This window comes from Rhinatrema bivittatum, chromosome 1 (genome assembly GCF_901001135.1).
Source record: "Rhinatrema bivittatum chromosome 1, aRhiBiv1.1, whole genome shotgun sequence".
In the NCBI taxonomy this organism is placed as follows: Eukaryota; Metazoa; Chordata; class Amphibia; order Gymnophiona; family Rhinatrematidae; genus Rhinatrema; species Rhinatrema bivittatum.
The window spans coordinates 114,109,411-114,130,660 of record NC_042615.1 but is presented as its reverse complement, the minus strand read 5'-3'; the positions used below and the strand labels follow the sequence as shown (position 1 = coordinate 114,130,660).

Below are 21,250 nucleotides of genomic sequence, written 5' to 3'. Positions count from 1 at the left end.
TATATAACTGTGACTGGGGATACCAATGGGGTGGCCCTTGAGTGCTGCTGTTGCTTTGACCCATGGAACAGAGTCCTGCCACTACAGCAGTGGTGACTCTGAGCAAGTCACTTTTTTTTTTCTGGAGCAGAAGCCTGCTTCTACTATGGTGGTCCTTCTGTGCTGGTGGGAGAGAGTGGAAGCATTTTACAAGGTCACTTTTGCAGTTTTAGAGGGTAGGGACCTGCTATTACAGCAGTGGTGCTTCCTCCCTTCCCCGCTGCTGCAACCCTGCAGCTACCATGGGGGCCCGACTGCAGCCTCTTATTCCTTGGAGAGGGTCTCGAGGCAGCTGGAAATCTTGAGGGCTCATGGATAAGGGGGCTTGTCTGAGGCACAGACCAACACCTATTGTGGGAACCCACTTGACACTGCTTCCAGCTGGTGCTTGGGCAGGAAGCATTCCTTGTGCCATGACTACAAACCAAATTGGCCTTCATAGTCTACAAGACCCCCTGCACAAGCCTGGAGAGAAAGGGAAGGCAAGCTTGCTACCATTACAGCAACTGCTGGCTTGCTATTTTTTTCCACTTGGTATTTCAATTTCAATTAGCTACAGGCAGAAAAACCTGAGGAAGGGGAAGTAAACACATTCTTAATACAGGAAGGAAGTCTCTGCCTCAATTTTGATGCATCTCCATGTAATGGAATGGAGAACAACCTAAAATCTGGGCTACTCTCAATGAAACAGCTGAGAATTTTAAATATTTTGGACCGAAATCACACCTGGACTTCAGGTGCATTTCTCCCACACACAGGCAAGATATGAAAAGGAAGTGACACCAGTCTTCCAGTGTATTTCTTCCTGCTATGTAGAAGTCATGCTTGCATTTGGCCCATTATATTTAGCACCACTTAATGCTTTAAAAATGTAAATGTAAGGTTCACATTTGCCCCTCCCAAAACACTCCTTCAAAATTAAAACATAAAACAAGTGTCCTGCATGGACGGCCACTTTAATGGGAGCTGCGTGAACCACCTCAGTGTGAGTTTCAGATGTTTGGTTACTTCTAGAATAAGGGTATAACATTGAATGCAAGAAGTACCTTACAAACAGCATTATATAAAACATCCCTTTGGTACAAAAAGCCAACTTCAAACATATAACCAAATGTTATTTAATATCTTAAAAAGTAACAATCCAAAATGGATATATCACACAAAACTACAGAACATCATAAACACAATTTTACCATTTAGAGGGACTTTCAAATATAGACTTAAAAAATCCCTGTTCTTTTTTCCTTTTAAGTTATACTAAGCATGACAAGTAAACATTTACAGTATGGTACACTAACACAATAGAAACCATGTTACAAATGTGCTGTTAGAAATCAGTAACATTTGGGAAGACATGTCATGGACTGTAATTATTTCATATGAAATACTATACAATATAAACAAAACCATCCGTTCTGGATGACCTTTACAGCAACCAGAGACTACTTTAAAAAAAATTTTCAGTGCAAACACATTTATACAAGGCAGTCTTGTCAGCAAAACTCCCTTCTTGCACACAGTAAAATCCCACGTGCATTTATTAATTCCTTTTGCCTAATGCAACAGTCACATTCAGTCACTCATAGAAAGGTACCTGCAGAAATTCTGACCTCCTTCCAACTTAAGTCTGCTCTATGGACGTAAACCACTGTGCCAACTCATCTAAGTAGTTGAAGTTAGGCAATTTATATATCTGGCATGTCCTTTGCTTGTCAATCATGTGTAATGCATGCATATGCGAGTCTGCTGCACTTGTTGACCTGGGGAAGAAATTTTAGCAAGAACAAAGAGTAGAGGCCAATTCTTCAACTTCTATTTTATTAGTATTAATAACTGTTTCTGGTACGATTATTCTTCTGAAAACCAAAACTTGGCAACCTAAGAGGACGCGATGGCAATGGAAAAATAATTGAATCAATACACAACCATTGACATTTGCAAGAGAACATCATGACAATGTTTCAGGAAAGTACTTTTTCTTTTAAACCTTGCAAGGTTTTGTTTTTTTTTATTTATTTTTAAAATACACTTTTATGCTGCTGCAAATTTCATCAAAATTTATGGAGGTAGATATATGCAAAAAGAAAAAAAAAATCTTAAAAGTAACACAATGTAATATAATAATACATATCAAGTGTGCAAAATGCCAACAGATTTGTGCTGACCCTTTAACGTTGAACACAACAGAGAGATTCAACCTAGCTCTGTAAACACTTCAATTGATTATTAGGTAGGTATTTTTTCAGATATTATCACAATGGATGCCTTCAGTATAAACCTGTCTTCTGCTCACATAAATTTTGAAAAGCTATATATATATAAAAAAGTTACATTTTTCCACAAACGTCGCAAAGTCTGCATCCTCCAACTCAAAGAGTTTTTAATACTATAGTTTATACCTTTGTTTTTTTCTTTTCGTTACTGAATTCTGTTTTTTTCAGTAATGCTTTCTCTGAAAATGTTCTTTCAGGATGTTCACTTAATAAATGAACTAATACATTCTAAAACCGTGTTTATGAACATCTCTGGAACACCTGCAATTAAGCCCACAATTCACATTTCGCCACACGTTGCCATGTCCTGCAGCCACCCAAACGGACACATGAAATTGTTTGTTCAAATGCTTTCCCCCCCCCCCCCCCTTCCCTTCAAGTTATAAACTCCCAGAATGATAAAACTGTAATTAGCTTAACCTCAGGCCCAATATTGATAGAATCCCCTTTGTTTTGTTTCGTGGACAGCCATTAAAAATCATGTCACTTTCAAAAAGCCTAATTTAGGCATTTTATTGAAATGTTACATAAAATAGAATTACATCCTTCCATTCGAAAGAAATGAAGACTTCAGGCCACAATTGCCATTTGTATCACAAAGAACTCCTTTTTGTTTAAACAAAATAACTAATTATCCCTTTAATTGTAGTGTGTTAAACTGGGAACACAAGTCGTGTCACGAGAATGAAATCCTTGAAAATGGGTTTTTTTGTTGTTGTTTTTCCTTCAATACAAAGTCGTTTCAACCTTTACCTCTTCTGTCAATCAGGCTTGCGTCCTGCCACCTCCCCCGCCCTTATTCCCAAGGTCCAGGCCCCCACGCTCGTGCTCCAAAATGTTTAAAACAGGTGTCCGATAACACATGCCCCCAAAACATGAAAACTTTTTCTCACTTGCATGGCTTCTTGGAAAGCTGTGGCGTAACTCCCGATCCCATTAGGAAAGTAACTAAGCGTATAAATAATTCACAGACAGCTGAAGACTCTTCTTTTTTCTAGTTGTGTTTGGCACGGGCTTTCCCTCAAGGTGAGGCCCTGCTGTGCACGTTTCGATGTGCGGCTCAGATTTTGAAGTAAGTACTGGAGATCAGCTCGGTGGCACAGTTTAATCAAGGACGGGTCTGGAGGGGAGGATGTCGCACATCTGTGGGCATTTTAAGTGGAACTGGCTATTGCATGACATTGAAAATGCAGCTTACACTGACAGTGTCTAGACTTTCATATATGTGATCAGTTACAAATAAGTGAAGCAAATGTGTACAGACGGCATCACCCCTACTGCTATTCAGGCGCTACAGATCTGTAAAGATGAAAAGCAATGCTCTAGAATGAACTGGGTCATTTGTGGGTGCCACCAAGTCTAGGGGGGCAAGCAGTGTTGGTGTTCGAAAAATGCTCATTTCCCAGAGATGTAAACATCAGTCCCAGTGCGATAAGCTATGCTGTATCAGATAAGACAAAAGCACTGAAGCTATCAAACACTCGTCACAGAAGCTTGCAGACAGCTAGCGGGTTTCTGCAGTTTTTCGGCCTCGGGTGGTGGAGGGTTTGCAGCAGTTGCTCGGAAGCTGAAGGCCGGACCAGCGCCGCCATGCACAGGACTGAGTGCCGGATTCTGACGTCGATTACTCTCAACAATACTGGACGTGTTGGAAGCCAGACTTTCGCGAGTACTAGGGGGGGGGGGGGGGGGAAATGAGGTGGGGGAGAGGAAAAGAAGGAAAAAAAAAAAGAAATGCTAGAACAAGGAGTAGTGTATTTCACAACTGCACACAATACAGGAAGTTCATGTCATATTATTTTAGCATCTTGGCTCCGATTATTCACATATGCCTTTTCCCAAAATGAATTCCAGAAGTTCTTGGCAGTGACCGTGTTACAAAACAGGTATAAAACTAAACTAAAGAGACCAGAACTTAGCAATGTAAACGTTCCCGAGATGGAACGCATGCCAGACATCTGTCGCGCTCACTCAAAGCAAATGCCACATGTCCAAGAAAACGTGGCTTGCATGTGGCTGCTATGCTGAAGAACACAACAGATTAACTGAATCAACTGAGCACATGCGCTCCCTCAGAGAACCTCCCATGCTCCACGGAAAAGCAGGGCTCTCTCTCATTGCTTTTAAAGATAAGCTTTTTACTTTAGCACTATGGAGATGACACCTGAGTGCCAATTAAAGGCGTTCGGTTTCTAGTTAATACTGCGATGCACAGTGCCGCATATGTCTAGTGATCCTCTAGAAATGACAGCGGTAATTCCAAGAGTAATGCTCAAGTGAATTTATTACTCTACATCAGTAGCGCTAGCAAGATTTGTCTGTTTCCTGATTCAATTGCTCCCTCTATTGCCTTGATCCTAGATTTCCTTTTAATCATTGTCCTATAATTTTATTTTTATGCTTTCTGGAAGAAAATGTGCACACCCACTGGTTTTAAATCTCCTCTTTCCTGCAGGCTGTACTTCAGCTGTCTGTACTACACATGCATAGTTTGACTTATTTTTTAATTTATTTTTAAAATGTTTACATTATGCGCACATCAATATTCATCATTCCGGGCAGATCACAATAATAACCATTAAATAATTACATTTTAAAGAAACAACAATACAACATAAAATAGATTAAAAAAATCATAAAGTCAGACAGCACCGCTTCATCAGGCCCTCCCCCCTATGATGCAAAAACTAAAATCTATGCCTTATGTTCATAGAAGACAATTTTCAAAATGGCTTAGCTGAAAACTGCAAGCTTCCAGGGTGCACATACTTATTGCTAGGCTGTGAGGCACGTCTCAGCTGAGGGAGGAACACGGTGTGCATACATGACATTCGCCCTAGTACTACAGGCTATTTTCCCCACCTCTTGGCCCCTTGAACACAAAAAGCAAATGCAAAGCATGAGGTCACTTTTAATGCGCACACTTGACACAAATTTTCACGTTTTTTCCGTCTTGGAAAACGTGCATAATGTCTGTTTACTAAAAGGTGAATTTTAAAAGTCCGACGCGCACATTAATCAGGGGATGTGCGAGTTTAAAATCTGCCAAGCACATCTCAGAAGTTTTCAAAAAGGGGTGGAGCATGGGCGTTTTGTGGCATGAAGCACAGATATGCTCGAAAATACTTATACCATCTGGCGCGTGCCAAGGTCCCCCTGACGCGTAACTTTACTTCTGCTCCAGATGCCGTGTAATTTATAAAACAAAGATAAATAGGCAGATCTGCAGGGTTTTAAGGGTCGGGGATAACTGGGGGAAGAGAAAAATATTAAACCAGGGTGAGTTTGAAAGACTTCTCTCTTAACAGGTCAAACTAGGGACGAACTGGTAAAACTGGAAATGGCGTGGGTGCGCGCCCCTTTTAAAATCTCCCGATTTACGCAGTAGATGCGGTAATTTGCCGCCCTTGCACGTGCCCACTTAAAATTTGGTGCATTTGTGCACGCGGCCAGGCTATTTTATAACATGTGTGCATATGTTGCAAAATGGCCACGTCCCTGGGTGCGGGCTGCCAAATGCACACACACGTGCGCGGCTTTGAAAGTTACCGTCTCTAGGCGCACGCTTTACAGCTGCGCGGGCCAGTCGAACCCCGCCCCCATCATGATAAGAGGGGCTAGGCAGGAAGAGCTTTGAACATGAAGTCGCCAAAATCACCTTGGGAACTGATCACAGAGGTGGACTGTGGGATTGTCTGCTGTATGACTGAAGACATCTTGAAGCCTCATGGGGAAACTTTCAAACTGTCTGCCTTAGGACACAGACTGTGCAGCCTTTGCACTGTTTCTCCAAGCAGAAGATGTGTACACATTTGCTTTGAAGTCTGTTTCGGGGGACAAAGTAGGTATAGTCATTTGTTCTTGTCTATTCTGTGGACAGATTTCGTGCTGGGAAAGTATGTGTGAAGATTTGAAAATGTCATCTACATGCTCACTTTTCCGCTCCGACCTAAACACCCTCCCTCTCCCCCCAGGAATGTCCCTTCCCCATGTGGCTAAAAGCGCATACAGCATAAAGGTGAATTTTAAAAGCCCAGTGTATGCATCCATTGGGGGATGCGCGCACAAGGCAGGCTCATGCGTGCCGACTGTATTTTAAAAGCCATCCAGATGTGCACACATCTCCCGCTGTGCTCGTATCTCAAACGCTTTCCAAAGGGGGAAGGGTGTGGTCTGAGCGGGGCATGAATATTTCAGGGCATGGCCGAGAGATGCGCTTCTAAATATGCCCAGATCACCTACCGCACACATTTACTTCTGCTAGGGACGAGGTGCGAGTTTAAAAAAATAAAAAAACTAGTCATACCTGAGGGGTGGGGGGGGGGGGGGGTCTGGGATAACCAGAGGGAATAATACAGAAGCTATTCAACCAGGGGAGGGGTCTGGAGGACCTAGCACTTAACTGGGCGAATTGCTGAAACTGACAATGGCTCGGACGCATGCCCCTTTTAAAATTCCCCGACTTACGTGGTAGAAGCGGGAACTGTGCACCTAGGCGCGTGCCTATTTAAAATTAGGCACATGTATGTGTGCGTCCAGGCTAGTTTGTAACATGCATGCGTATACACACGCAAGTTATGCAATGGCTGCGTCCCTGGGTGCACGGCAGTGAATACATGCCAATGTGCGCCTGCTCGCCAGTATGAAACTTACCATCGTAACGTTTAGCAGCACTAAGGGAGGACAAGTTACAGAGAGCCGATAACTACAGGTAAAGCACTTTTTACCTGTATGAATCGCTTTCCTCCTTACATGGTTAATGAGATTGAAAGATGACCAGAGGACAATTGAGCCCTGCTTTCTCCCCACTGCCTAACAGTTCATTCCACATGGAAAGTCTGAAAAAGCAAAACACACACTGTGCATCAGCAGCAGAGAGGATTTCCTTCCTGAATTCAAAATATGGCAAGAATCTTAAAACTGCTAGACTGGTATTCTTCCCACGCATGTAGTTTTATCTTCATTAAACACTAGCTTTTTCCTCTAAAATCTTGTCCAGAGCATTATAGAATTGATTTAGTTTTGGATCCGTGACTGCTCCTGCTAGAAAAATGGCACTTTAAAAAGGACACAATATTTTTGCTAAATGGAAACAAATAATCCTTACTGGGCTTCCTGCAGAATATCTGGAACCAAGAACAACAAGGTCAATATTCAAAGGGTTTATTCTAGGTAATCTTTCGAGTTACCCAGACAAAACCCAAAGTTAGATATTTTCCCCCGTTCCACAGATAAACTTTGTCCAGGCAACTTGTTATCTGCATAAAAATGTACGTGGCTATGAAGAGGCAGCACTGGGAGCAATCTTGGGGTGCAATTTTACTTTTTCTGTGCAACACTGATATTCAGTGTTGTCTGGGCAAAGTTAGCCGGTTAAGACTGGTGAGAAAAAGAACCTGCCCTAAAGTTATCTGGATAACTTAATCTGGGTATATTCAGCAGGACACTTGTCTGGGTATGTCCCACTGACTATCTGGTTAAATTTAATTTAAGTAACTTTACTTTGATAACTTTTATGCTCCCCAGCTTACTCCATATCAGCTGTGATGCACCCATTAACACCGACGGTCTGACCTCTCACACTGACAGTCTGTCCTCTGCAGGGGCACCTGTACCCAGGTACAATGCCAGGTTCATCCATTGTTGTGACTGCACCAATCTTAACACCAGTTCCATCCACCGCCTCTGATTGCACCCAGTCACATCCAGGAATCCCTCTTCATTTTCAGCTGCACCCGAAGCTCCTATACCACATCACCCCCACTGCTCTTCCTCCGAGAGTGACTGCAGTCAATCAGATGCAGGCTCCCTTTCCTGTTTAATTGCTTAGTCTTCTACCATCAAATGGCAACAAGGTAAGCTGAAACCCAACCAAGAATCATAGGGCCAAGGAGGTACACTATAAGATCTGCGTATCCAAATTCAAAAAACTGTCAAAAAGCAGACAGGCACGTTTCCCTTGCAATTCTGCTCCATGGGCTAGAATACAAAATAGGGACCCTGTGGAAGGAGAGAGGCAGCTATTGCATAACCAATACCCAGGACAATCCATACCCCAGCACCTCAGCTGGTCCAAAATCACATCAAAATATTATCATCTTATTCCTGAGCCACAGTCACCAAACACCAAAGCCACGACGATGGGCCATCCAAGCATCACTGTTCAGGTGTGCAGATACCAACAGCATTTACACAGCCCCTTCAATCAACACATGCTTAGCTCTCATATTAGCCAATTAAAGTGAAGCAAGAGGCACAGAATAGGATGGCAATAAGATATTGGGAGACGCCCTCCAATCACTATGGGGGTCGATTTTAAAAGCGTTGCTCGCTCAAAAATGACCATACACACAAGCATGTGGACCGCGAGTGAGCAATACGGACTTGAAAAGCCATGATTTACATGTGTATATGTTCATGTGTGAGCGAAAAATAATGGGACGGAAACAGGGCAGGGCAAAGGTGTTCCAAGGGTTGAGCCAACTGTTACGTGCATATCTCCGTATTTTAAAACCAGAGGTCACAGCACGTGGCAGCTTGTTAGCCACATAACTTTACTGCCGCTCCTAATGAGGGGCAAGTCTGCAGGTCTCACATTTTTGGGCTTACACGACAGGGTGAGGGGTCCGGGTCAACTGGGGGACGTGCAGGATGAAGAACCAGAGGGGACTGGGCAAACTGGTGGACTAACTGGAAAAACTGTGAATGTCCTTCGTGTGAGTATGTTTTAAAATCCGCTTACATACCCGAGTTAAATCCGGCAAAGTCCTATGGAAGCTATGCAAAATAGGTTGCTTGAGTAATCTCTGAAAATTAGGAGCACACTTATGCACAGTAAGGTGCATTTTAAATCATAATGGGTAAATTATAAAAGGAGCATGCATGTATCCATAAATGCATGTATTGGACACACGAGCAAAGATACACTTAATATTATATCGTGCGTGCAAGTACATGCATATCATTTAAAATATCCCTGCCGCGTATGTGTGCAGCCTTTGCGCACATGTTACATGCTCTCACAAGTGACCATGGAGGGGGGAGAGAGAGAGACAGACAATATGACACTTTATATCTCCCACTGTAAGAGGGGCACTTTCAAATCAGAGTGGCTTTTGGGGGGAGGGGGGCGGTGTTTTTTAGATGGTCTATAGACCCTTGCACCCTCAGCAGACCAATGTAACACCGCCCTCTACCAAAACCCACCCTGAGGTGAATGTGCCCTTCTTACAGTGGGAGATATATAGAGTGTCATATTGTCTCTCTCTCTCTCTCTCTCCTCCTTCCCCCCCCCCCCCGGTGTTCAGAACCCTCTGGCTCAAAATCGCCAGACTTGCGCCTCATCAGGACCACAGTAAAGTTACACAGGTAACACGGCAACGCACGCCATGATCAGCTTTTACAATATTTGGGGCACTACATGTATAAGGGTTGGCCTCACCCCTTTACTGCCTCCTTATTCTTGATGCTCGCACAGGTATGGTACATAAGTACTTCATGGCTTCTTAAAATTTGTGTTGTTCATGCATGTATGGGGCCATCTTTGTGCGAGCAACGCTTTTAAAATCTCCTTGTAAGTGCGCAAATGATTTAATATTCACGCGTATCTCCACTCCCATGCCAATATGTATGGGTATAGGCGCATGCACACTCATTTTAAAATTAGCCTGTATGAGTGCAGTTTTTCACTCATAGTACAGAGCCATAGCAGCCCTTCCCAGCTTATCCTCCAGTGCTCCCCCATACGTTTACAACCATCCCAGTGTTTTTTGCTTTATTTTTAGAACCTTTTGTGATAAGGATTCGCTCGTCTCCTTCCATTCAAGGGGTACGTTTGGGGAACTCCCATTTCAAGGTATCCTTGTTTGCAGATGATACAATGATATAATGTTCACTCTAAGGAACCCGAGCTATCCTCTAACTGGTATTGAAACTGAATTAAAGCTTTTTAGTAAGGTGTCTGGTTTCAAAGTAAATTTTGAGAAGTCAGAACTCATTAATATTAATCTACCGGCCTCTGACGTTTCCCTGATTAAGGAAAGCTTTCCCTTTCGCTGGGCTAAATGGTCTCTTAAATATTTGGGGATATTTCTTAGTTCTTGAACCTCCAATTTATTCTCCCGTAATTAGACTCCCTTATCGAAATCTATAGAAAAAGATCTAGACAAATGGGGAAGAGGTACCTTTTCGTGGCTTGGTCGCATCGCCATTGTGAAAATGAGTGTACTCGATTTTTTAATTTTTTTTTCCTCCCTTCCTATCTTCTACTCTTCTGCGCATTTTGCAGAAGAAGATTTTTTACTTCATTTGGAGGCACCGCCCCCCTAGAGTAACACGTCAAGTACTCTTTCAGCCAAAGCTCAATGGACTCCTCGGAGTGCCCAATCTTGCGTGGTACTTTGCGGCCTCTCAACTTAGGGCACTACTAGACTTTGGCCAATCATTGGGGAGATGCCTTTAGGGGCAATGCCCTGGCAGCCGCGACAGTCCTGGCTGGCGCCCGTTGCGGTGTCTACCATGGACAGCCCAAAATACCTTGAGGGTATGGACACAATGGAGAGCAAAACTGGTGGGAGAGCATTCATACCTTTACCAATCTTCTCTCTTTCATAATCTGGCCTTCCCGGTGGGGTATCAGACCAAAATGTTCTACTCATGGAAGAAAGCTGGGATTTCAACTATTGGGCATTTGTTTAGACAGCGGAGTTTTGTGACAAAAGATGTGCTGGAACAAACATCATCTACAGCCTATTAATTTTCTGGCTTATGCACAGATCAAGCATTTTATAGATTCCTTGTGGAAATTAAATGCCTTGTAGGGTAGCAGGTCTCTGAAACTTATTATTCCTACAGCGACTCAATAAGGGGTGCAATCTCAAAAATCTATAGACTGCTCATTGATCCGGGCTCACAGCCTTTTTAACATATTGATAGATGGAAAGAAGATCTAGGATGGGCACTTGGATCAAAAGTCTGGGCGAGTGTTTTTGTAAATACCAGTAAGTGCTCTATTTTGGCGCGATTGCAAGAAAATTACTATAAAATGCCGTTTCGTTGGCACCTTACCCCAGATAAATTACACAGAATTTGCTCGAGACATTCTCACTTATGCTGAAGACAATGCGGACTGCCTGGGACTGTTTTTCACATTTGGTGGCAGTGTGATAGAATTGCCCCCTTTTGGCATTCAGTGTTTGATTGGCTTGGCAAGGTGCTTGGTGTTACCTTGTCCCCTCCAGCTGAGTCTGTACTACTCAACCTTCCCATATTGGGGCTGAATAGGCACCAACAGAAGTTTTGTATAAAGTTATTCATTGCAACTCAGGGTGTTATTGCTGTCAACTGGAAAACTGAGAGACACCTCCTTTTTCAGGAGTTGTGGGAAGGTTACATCTTCAATGCCACTTAGCATCCTTATCTGCAGTTAAGAATAATCATGAGTCCTCTCTCTACTCTGTATGGAATCCCTTTTTACATTTCTGCGCTTGAGGGGTGTTTGTGCATTTCAAACATTTGATGTGGAAGTATAATGGCTTTCAATTATTGATGTATAAGCTTAATTGCTGAGGGACATATTTAATGCTGATTGCATACTAGGGGGTTGCTTGTTAAAATTTAACATGGACCTGTTATTCCTTTTCTCTTTATTGTCACTTGGTGTTTCATTTTATACTGAAGCTGTTGTGTGAGAACTCTGGTGAGGGTGGGGGAATGGGGTGCAGTGCTGGATTTTATTGCTCCTTTATTGGTTGATAGGTTGTTGCACTGTGTTATGTATTCTATGAAAACTCAATAAAATGTTAATTATTTAAAAAAAAAAAATGTCAACACTGCCACCACCCCCGGGAGTCCATTCTATGCATCCTTCCAATCTCTCCATGAAAGAACATTCTGCTAATGAGGATCATAAGTCCACCCCTCATATGCAGAACCTCAATTCATGATCTCTTGAACTAAGGCATTTCTTCCTCTGAAAAAGGATTCCTTCCCGTGCCTGATATACAACCCCAATGCATTTAAAATGTCTCTATCTTATCCGCCATGACACTCCTCTCTCCCAAGCTGTACATACTGAGAGCCTCAAGGAGTGACCTAGTGGTTAGAGCAATGGGCTGAGAATCAAGGAAACCAGGCCTCAAATCCTAATTATCTCACTACCATTCCTTGTGACCTTGGGCAAATCACTGTATGCCCTGTTGCCTCAGGACCACATAGATTGTAAGCTTTTTTTGTGCAGGGACATAATATTTAAAAAATATTTAAAAAATTGCAAATCATCTTGAGATAAAATTGGAAATGTTGCCTGTATAGTTGCCAAACCTGCACTATTTAGCAGCCCCTCACTTTAACCATCTCCTTTCTGATCCTTTCATAGATTCAACCTTCCAGCATTAACAGAACCAACCCTAGGACACTTCCCTGATGCTTTCTACTAATCACCTGTAATGGCTGCTGGCCGCGGCAGGCTCAGCTCACGTCATGTCATGCGTGGCTTTACCCCCAGTACTCTCGTGGCAGTAGCCAGTCGCTGCCGCCACGTTCCTCCTGGCTCCCTGCACTCAACGTGGCAGCTGGGATGCCGCCGACCAGCGTTCCGATCCTGGGCCTCTCTAGGCGCGCGTGCGCGCGCCATCTGTCTTCCCTTTAAAGGGGCAATGGAGGGAACTGCAGGCTCGTCCCTGGCTGATGACATCACAGGCCCGGGATATTTAAGCTTCACCTCCAGCCACCACTAACCGACTTGGCAACGAGTACCTTGGTTCCTTTTGGTGCCAGTTTCTTTTCCACGGACCTATTGTTCCTGCCTTTGGATCTCTGCTCTTCTCCACCTGGGTTCCTGTCTCAGCGCATCCCGCTCCTCAGGGCCATTTCACCTGGACTCTCTCTCAGTGCTTCCCACTCCTCGGGGCCAGGCTCAGTGCCGTTTCACCTGGACTCTCTCTCAGTGCTTCCTGCTCCTCAGGGCCAGGCTCAGCGCTACTTCACCTGGACTCTCCCTCAGCGCTTCCCGCTTTTTGGGCCCTGGCTCAGCGCTGCTTCACCTGGACTCTCTCTCAGCGCTTCCCACTCCTCGGGGCCAGGCTCAGCGCCATTTCACCTGGACTCTCTCTCAGCGCTTCCCGCTCCTCGGGGCCTGGCTCAGCGCTACTTCACCTGGATTCTCTCTCAGCACTTCCCGCTTTTCGGGCCCTGGCTCAGCGCTACTTCACCTGGACTCTCTCTCAGCGCTTCCCACTCCTCGAGGCCTGGCTCTGCGCTTCTTCTTGAGTCCCTACCACAGTGCCCTCTGCTCCCTGGGACCTCCATGGCACTTCTCATTGAGGACTTTGCTCCAGTGCCTTTTCTCATCAAGACCTGGCTCAGCGAGGTACTCCACCAGACTGTGTCTCTGTGTCCCTGCTCCTCGGGGTTCACCCCAGCGCTGCCACTACAGAAGGCCCTGTCACCACGTTGCCGTGTCTCAAGCAGTACCTCTGCGCTGCTACTCTCCTAGCACCTGCTACAGCGGGTTCCCCGCTCTAGCCCTTATTCAGCGTATCACAGTTTGTGGTTCTGCTCTACACTCTTCAGAGCTGCAATGGCCTTGCACTCCCTGAGACTCTCTCCTCCTCCCTCCGAGAGTGCTCCTGTCTCAGACTGTGCCTAACCTCTCTGACACTCTCTGCACCTGGTCATCCACGGAGGTGCTCACAAGGGCCCAACCTGCGGGGAACGAGGGTCGGTACAGGCGAAGTTCCAGTTTGCCTCTGTTCCTGGCCAGCCTAGCCTCCCGACGGTGGGGACCTGTGGGGCCCAACCCTTCAGATAGCAACAACCCCACCTATGGCCAAGGGTCCACAATTCCTAACATCACCCTTCTTACTTAGGAGAAAATTCAATTATCACTAACTTCAGTTATCTATCACTCAACTAGTTTCTAATGCAGTCCACTCTCTTAGGTTTCATGCCCAATATGATCAATTTAATTTATGAGCTCCTACAGCCCTAATGTCATCCATGGTAGCAGCCAAGCCATGTGAAGGCCAATACAGAAGCTGGTCCTCACTACTTGCTCCCTTGGGGCCTACCATAACTCAACACCATTGCTCCTTCCTGATAATACCAGAACAAATGCACCCTCACTGCTACAGGACTGCCATCCACATTCTCAACCCTCTGCCATGAGCAACCTCATGCAGCCCTGGAAATTGGGCCAGCGCCAAATCGGACAAAAATGTAGTGCCCCAGAGCCACACAGCAGCCTGATGTTACCTCATATGCTCCCACACTCTGTAGTTAGTGGTGTTGGAAACAAATCACAGAATGGAAACCCCCGATTCCTGGCCTCATGTGAACACCACCGAGGCCCAGACTGGCTGACATACAATAGGGCCAAACTAGTCCCTAAAGTCCAAACACAGCTAACAAGAGTACTTGGACAGCACAGGCTTACTCTGGCACCCACTCCAAGACTGAATGGCCACCAAAACACAAGTACCAATACAGAAACAGAAGAGAAGTCTCATGCTTGCCTATCACTGAGAGGATGGCAAAGGAGGGGAAACTGTGCTTCCTCCTTTATCCCTAGTGTAAGACTTCCATACCTCATGTTCCTACATGTGATTCAAGCCGCGTAAGGACCACTGGCCCTCATGATTTTGTCCCTGCCCCACCACAAATACCGTAGGGTGGGAAGAAGGCGGAGGTCGGGTTTGGCCCAATTATACCTGGCATAGTTTCCTTCCTCCTGATAAGGTTTTTGCCACTTGCATTACAGTTTAATTTATGTAAGCAGGCCTCATGCACAAACATATGATACCATTATAGGCCACATGAATTTTATTAAACAAAAGGCAGCTTCTGCTCATGCTAAACATTTTCCATTCTCCACCCCAGTCACGAACTAAATGCAGAAAATTTCAGGCAGGTCTTACACAACCATGTAAAGAGAGTCTTACTTGTATTATGTCAGAACTGATCAATTTTGCATCATAGAAACCACTGACCAATCTTGCAAGATGGTTCCACTTAAACTGATGGATAACAGAGAACTTGACACTTAGCCAGATATCCTGTCTAAAGTTTTGGAAGCACAACAAACATCTTTCACCAAAAGCAACCCAAAACTATTGTTGTTTCCGTAAGGAAATAAAAACTTGTCTGTTTGTTTTTTTAAATAAAAATTTGATATCCCATCTATTGCAATAACACCATGGTGGTTCACAATAAAAACTCATCAACAGCTTACTGTCATAAACAAAATAAAAACAACAAAATATTTAATCAAAAAAATCACAACCTTAACCCTTTTAATAATCTATTTTATCCATTTCAAAATTCAATTTCTATGCCCAATTCTGTTACCTGCTTTCCATCCATATCACCTTAAATCATACTTCTCCATTGACCACCCCATATACTTTTTTTGAATAGCCACAATGTTACCTTATTTCTAGAACTCAAAGAACTGAGTGAATTTTCAAAGAAGTTACGCGCGTAAAAGCAGCACATATTGTAGCAATTTTCAAAAGTCAATTTAAGCACGTAAAACTTTTTGAAACTTCAGCCCTATGGAGTACTTTGCAAAGGAGTTACTTGTGCAAAAATACCAGTTTTCAAAAGCCCATTTAAACACCCAAAATCCAGTTTTACCCACATAAATCCTTTTGAAAATTACCTCCAAAGAGCCTAACTTTCAAACCTATCTGTGGTACAGTATTTACATGCATAAGTGAATACTTAGGAGTAGATTTTCAAAGGGTTACGCACGTAGGTTACGCGCGTAACCCCCGAAAACCTACCCCAAACCTCCCCTGCGCATGCCGAGCCTATCTTGCATAGGCTGCCGGCGCGCGCAAAGCCCCGGGACGCGCGTAAGTCCCGGGCCTTTCCTGGGGGGCATGTTGGGGGTGTTCCGGGTGCGTGGCCGCAGCCTCCGGACCAGCCCCCAGACTGGACCATGGTGCGCCAGCGGCCGGCCCGGCGCGTTCAAGTTATGCCTGCCTCGGGCAGGCGTAACTTGTGCAACAAAGGTAGGGGAGGGTTTAGATAGGGCTGGGGAAGGGAGAGGAAGGTGTGGGGGTGGAGGGAATGGAGGCAGGCTGTGCGGCTCGGCGTGCGTAGGCTGCCAATTTTGGGCAGCCTTGCGTGCGCCGACCCCGGATTTTAATGGCTACGCACGTATCTATTGAAATCCGGCGTACTTTTGTTTGCGCCAGGTGCGCCTGCCCTCAGTGGGGCAGATTTTATAAAACTACGCGCACGCAAACAAAAGTACGCCGGATTTCAATAGATAAACGTGTAGCCGCGCGTATCTGTTAAAATCAGGGGTCGGTGCGTGCAAGGCTGCCCAAAATCGGCAGCCTGCACGCGCCGAGCCGCACAGCCTGCCTCTGTTCCCTCCGAGGCCACTCCGAAATCGGAGCGGCCTCGGAGGGAACTTTCCTACCACACCCCCAGCCCTATCTAACCCCCCCCCCCCCTACCTTTGTTGCACAAGTTACGCCTGCCAGGCCGTCCGCCGGTGCACCATGGTCCGGTTGCTGGTCCGGAGGTCGTGGCCACGCCCCCGGAATGCCCCCGATGACGCGCCGGCTGCGACACGCCTCCCCAGGAAAGACCCGGGACTTACATGCGTCCCGGGGCTTTGCGTGCGCCGACAGCCTATGCAAGATAGGCTCGGTGCGCACAGGGGGCTTTGGGGTAGGTTTTCGGGAGTTATGCGCGTAACCCTTTGAAAATCTTCCCCATATTTTATATGCATAAAAAATATAACATGCCTGTGTAATAACCCAGCGCGAGGAGAAGTTTCAAAGGCGTGATTTCAGTGGCGATCAAAGAGTCCTTGAAAGAGTAGTGAAAACACCGAACTCAGCATGAATAGAAGTTATATATTTTTTCATATATTTGAGTGTTTTCACTACTCTTTCAAGGACACTTTCATTGCCACTGAAATCGCGCTTTTCAAAGGCTTGACACTTCTCGCGTTGGGGTCGGCTTACCCTGCCGACTTGCGGCATTGCGCCCGGCTCTTTACAATAATTTATTCTAAATCATTGTGTTCACTCTGGGGCAGATTTTAAATGCCCTATGCACGTAAATCCAGCTGGTTTTACGCGCGCCGAGCCTATTTTGCATAGGCCCGGCGACGCGCGCAAGCATGGGATGCACGAATGTCCCGGGGCTTGAAAAAAAGGGGTGGAGCGTGGGCGGTCTGGGACTTGGGCAGGGCCAGAGGCCTCTGTAGGGCCTCTAGGCCAGGGGATCGTGCGCCGGCCAGAGGCAGGCACAACTTGCAAAACAAAGGTATGGGGGGGGGGGGGGGTAGGTAGGGGAAGGGAGGGGAAGGTGGAGGGGCGGAGGGAAGAGGGAAAGCCATCGGGGCTCCCCTAGGGTTCGGCGCACGCAAGGTGCACAAGGGTGCACCCCTTGCGCGTGCTGACCCCGGACTTTATAACAAGAGTGCAGCTGCGCGCGCATGTTATAAAATCGGGCGTAGATTTGTGCGAGCCGGGTTACATGCACAAATCTACGCCCGCGCGTACCTCTTAAAATCCGGCCCTCTGTGTTCTCCCCGTAAGCATTCCACTAATAAGCTTTTTTACACCCAAGTTTCGATCTGACCACGAACCTGACTTCCTGCACATGTATAGTGAAGACTTCTCCTTACTATCACTTACAGTCACCTCCAAGGATTGTTTTCATGTGTCAGCCTCTTTTTTGAAGATATTCACAGTGCTCGGTTCCCCTGACGCAGCCCTCATGTGAAACACGGCTGTGTCGGGGTCCTTGTTTTCAAACCACAAAAAAGTTTCCTTTGACTAATGTATAATGTTGATGTGACTGTATTTTCAACAAAAGTTTTGCTTATTGAGATGCATTGACCAGTGATTTATGTCTGCCATGCATCAGCCTCATTAAATTTGCTTCATATGTGTGTGCTGCTTACTCCGCCACTATCGTGTACTATAACCCTGATTTATATATGGAGGCAAGATTTTATAAAAGTATGTGCAAATACCATTTTGAAAATACTTGTGCATATATTTGAAGTCACCAGTTTGCCAATACCTCTGCTAGTTTACCAAATCCAGTTCACCTAGACCCTATGGCCTTCATCCTGAAATCTTTTAAGTTCACCTAGACTTCCCACCCAAAAACTACAGACAACAGACACATTTAACTTGCAGGCCTTCACTTGATATTCCTCCCCCCTCACCCCATCCACTCGGCACCTCTCTTACCGCCATCCCTTACCACGATCACATGCCCCTGAATCCCGCCTTCTCCCCCTTCCTAATACATATAATTGCAGAGCGGGTCTAAAAGTATATCATTCACAAATCCTTGATTTTCCATATATTCATTCATTATGTAAATTATTCCTTGATATTTCCTTGATCCTACACTATTTTCTCTCCTCTACACCCCCCATTGAACCCCGCCATTTCAGTATTTTACATATGTTTTTACCTCCCAATATAACCTAAATTTCCCTCTCTATCAGGGTGATCCAGTACCGAGCGGTAGGAAGAGCTGCGTTAGTGCCTACGGCACCCGCGGTTACCGCCCGCACAGTGCAGCTCACCTACCGCTCGATCCTGAAGCCTAATTGTATGTAAATGTAAGCCGCGTCCGAAAAGCCTTAGGCCCGCGCAACCCAGGATACTGGATAGAGCGCCTATACAGGATCCTGGGTGCGCGGGCCTAAGGCTTCACGCCACGCTGGTATCTGTCATTTCAAATGTCATTTGAAATGACAGATACCAGGAAGCAACGGCGGCAACAGCGCAGAAACAACGGCGAAACGACTTGTCAGTGTCCCCCCTCCTCTCGGAGCAGGGCGCGAAAAGCCGCCTTGCTCCGGGAGGAGGGGGGACACTGACAACGGCGAAGACAGCGGCGAAACGACTTGTCAGTGTCCCCCCTCCTCCCGGAGCAAGGCGGAAAAGCCGCCTTGCTCCGGGAGGAGGGGGGACACTGACAACGGCGAAGCTTTCCCCCAGCCCGGACACCGGCAAAAAACTTTTCAGCGGCAAAACTTACTGTTTTGTAGCCAGCAGCCCTGAGCAGGAACACGATCTGCCTCCCGTAGCAACTCCCGAAGACAAAGATGGACGCCTGCACGGGGAAAGCGTACAATTGGCCGCTCAAGACGTGACATCGTGACGTCACGTCTTGAGCGGCCAATTGCGCGCTTTCCCCGTGCAGGCGGCCATCTTGTCGGGAGGAGCTACGGAGCCAGGTTGTGTCACTGATGATGGCTGCAAAAAAGTAAGTTGTGCAGGCGTCCGAAAGCGACTTACTTTTGGGATCTTGACAGATCCCAAAAGTAAGTCGCTTTTGGAAAAAAACCAAAATTGTCAATTTTGAAAAAAAAAAAATTGCTTTTCTTTTTTTTTTTAGCTTCACCGCTCAGTTTCGTCGTTCAGTTTCGCCGCTTGTCTCTTCTCCCCCCTCCCAGAGGGAGGGGGGAGAAGAGACAAGCTCTTGTTTTTTTTTAGTTTCGCCGCTGTCATCTCTTCTCCCCCCTCCCGGAGCAGGGCGCGAAAAGCAGCCTTGCTCCGGGAGGAGGGAGAACAGACTGACAGCGGCGGGTTGGGGGTCCGGGTCGGGTCCGGGATTCGCCGGGTCGGGTCCGGGATTCGCCGGGTCGGGTTCGGGCTTCGCTGCTCAGTTTCGCCGCTTGTCTCTTCTCCCCCCGGAGGGGGGAGAAGAGACAAGCGGCGAAACAACTTACTTGCGGCGAAACAACTTACTTGCACGGGGAAAGCGGTCTCCGTGGCAGCCCCAGTCCTCTCCCCTCCCGAAGCGGGAGCAGGGGAGAGGACTGGGGCTGCCACGGAGACCGGCACCCATGATCGCGGCCGGGGCAGGTGAGCGGGGGCTGGGGGAAAGCTTGCCACCTACCCTTACCCATGCCTCTACCGCCTGGGTCAGGGTAGGCGGTAAGTTTGCAGGTTAAACGCGCGACAAAACGGCAGGGAAAGGTAGCGTTAGTCGGGGCGCGGGTTACAGGATGCTAGGGGAATAGCTAATTGGCTCGTTTGCATGCAATATCGAGCTAATTCGCTCGTTTGCATGCAATATACATGCCGCGGGCGGAAGGGGTTGCCCGGGGAATTTAGGACGCGGTAGGAGTAGGTTAAAGGGGATTCGGGATCGCAGGAAAGGCTAACGCGGCCGGAACGTGAGTTAGAAGCGGCTTAGGAGCAGGGTAAACGCGGCCGCACTTTACAGGATAGGCCTGTATGTTATTTAACTTAAAATCTCATATATTGAAGTTAAAATGTTATCTACTGAATTTAACATATTTTAGTATTGAAGTTAAAATGTTTCCTAATGAAGTTAACATATTTAAATTAGCTATGTCCCCACCCCTCTCACCTCCCAATGTATCCCTCCCTCTTTATGTTTTAAAATTATAACGTTCATTGAAAAGCCTTTACGCTGCATTTCCTGTTATATGTAAACCGATATGATGTTTCCACAATGAATGTCGGTCCAGAAAAACCTTAAATAAAATAAATACATTTAATTACCAGGTGTAAAAGTCTCCAAATAAGTTATATGGGGCAGATTTTCAAAGGGTTACGCGCGTAACCCTGAAAACCTGCCCGCGCCGAGCCTATCTTGCATAGGCTCAGTGGCGCGCGCGAGCCCTGGGACGCGCGTATGTCCCGGGGTTTGCAAAAAGGGGCGGGGCGGGGGCGTGGCCAGAGCCTCCAGGCACAGTGACCATTTGCCACTGTACCCAGGATCGCGGGCTGACCGTCGGCTGGTGTGTGTGTAAGCTATGCCTACCGGTAGGCAGGCACAACTTACCCGACAAAGGTAAGTGGGAGTTTCTAGGTAGGGCTGGGGGGGCGGGTTAGGTAGGGGAAGGTGGGGGGAGGCGCAAGGAAAGTTCCTTCTGAGGCCGCCCCGATTTCGGAGCAGCCTTGGAGGGAACGGAGAAG

The 21,250-nt window shown here is 46.3% G+C and overlaps 1 protein-coding gene across 4 annotated transcripts in view; it reads right to left on the bottom strand.

The window, feature by feature from the left end:
- Window positions 1-1,141: 1,141 nt before the first annotated feature.
- STOX2 (storkhead box 2) overlaps window positions 1,142-21,250 on the bottom strand; it is a 257,037-nt gene continuing 236,928 nt past the window's right edge. For all 4 annotated transcript variants that reach the window (XM_029583616.1, XM_029583841.1, XM_029583689.1 and 1 more), the window contains exon 4: window positions 1,142-3,984. In XM_029583616.1, the coding sequence (XP_029439476.1) occupies window positions 3,786-3,984 (199 nt within the window). In that variant the 3' untranslated portion in view covers window positions 1,142-3,785. The remainder of the gene's footprint in view (window positions 3,985-21,250) is intronic.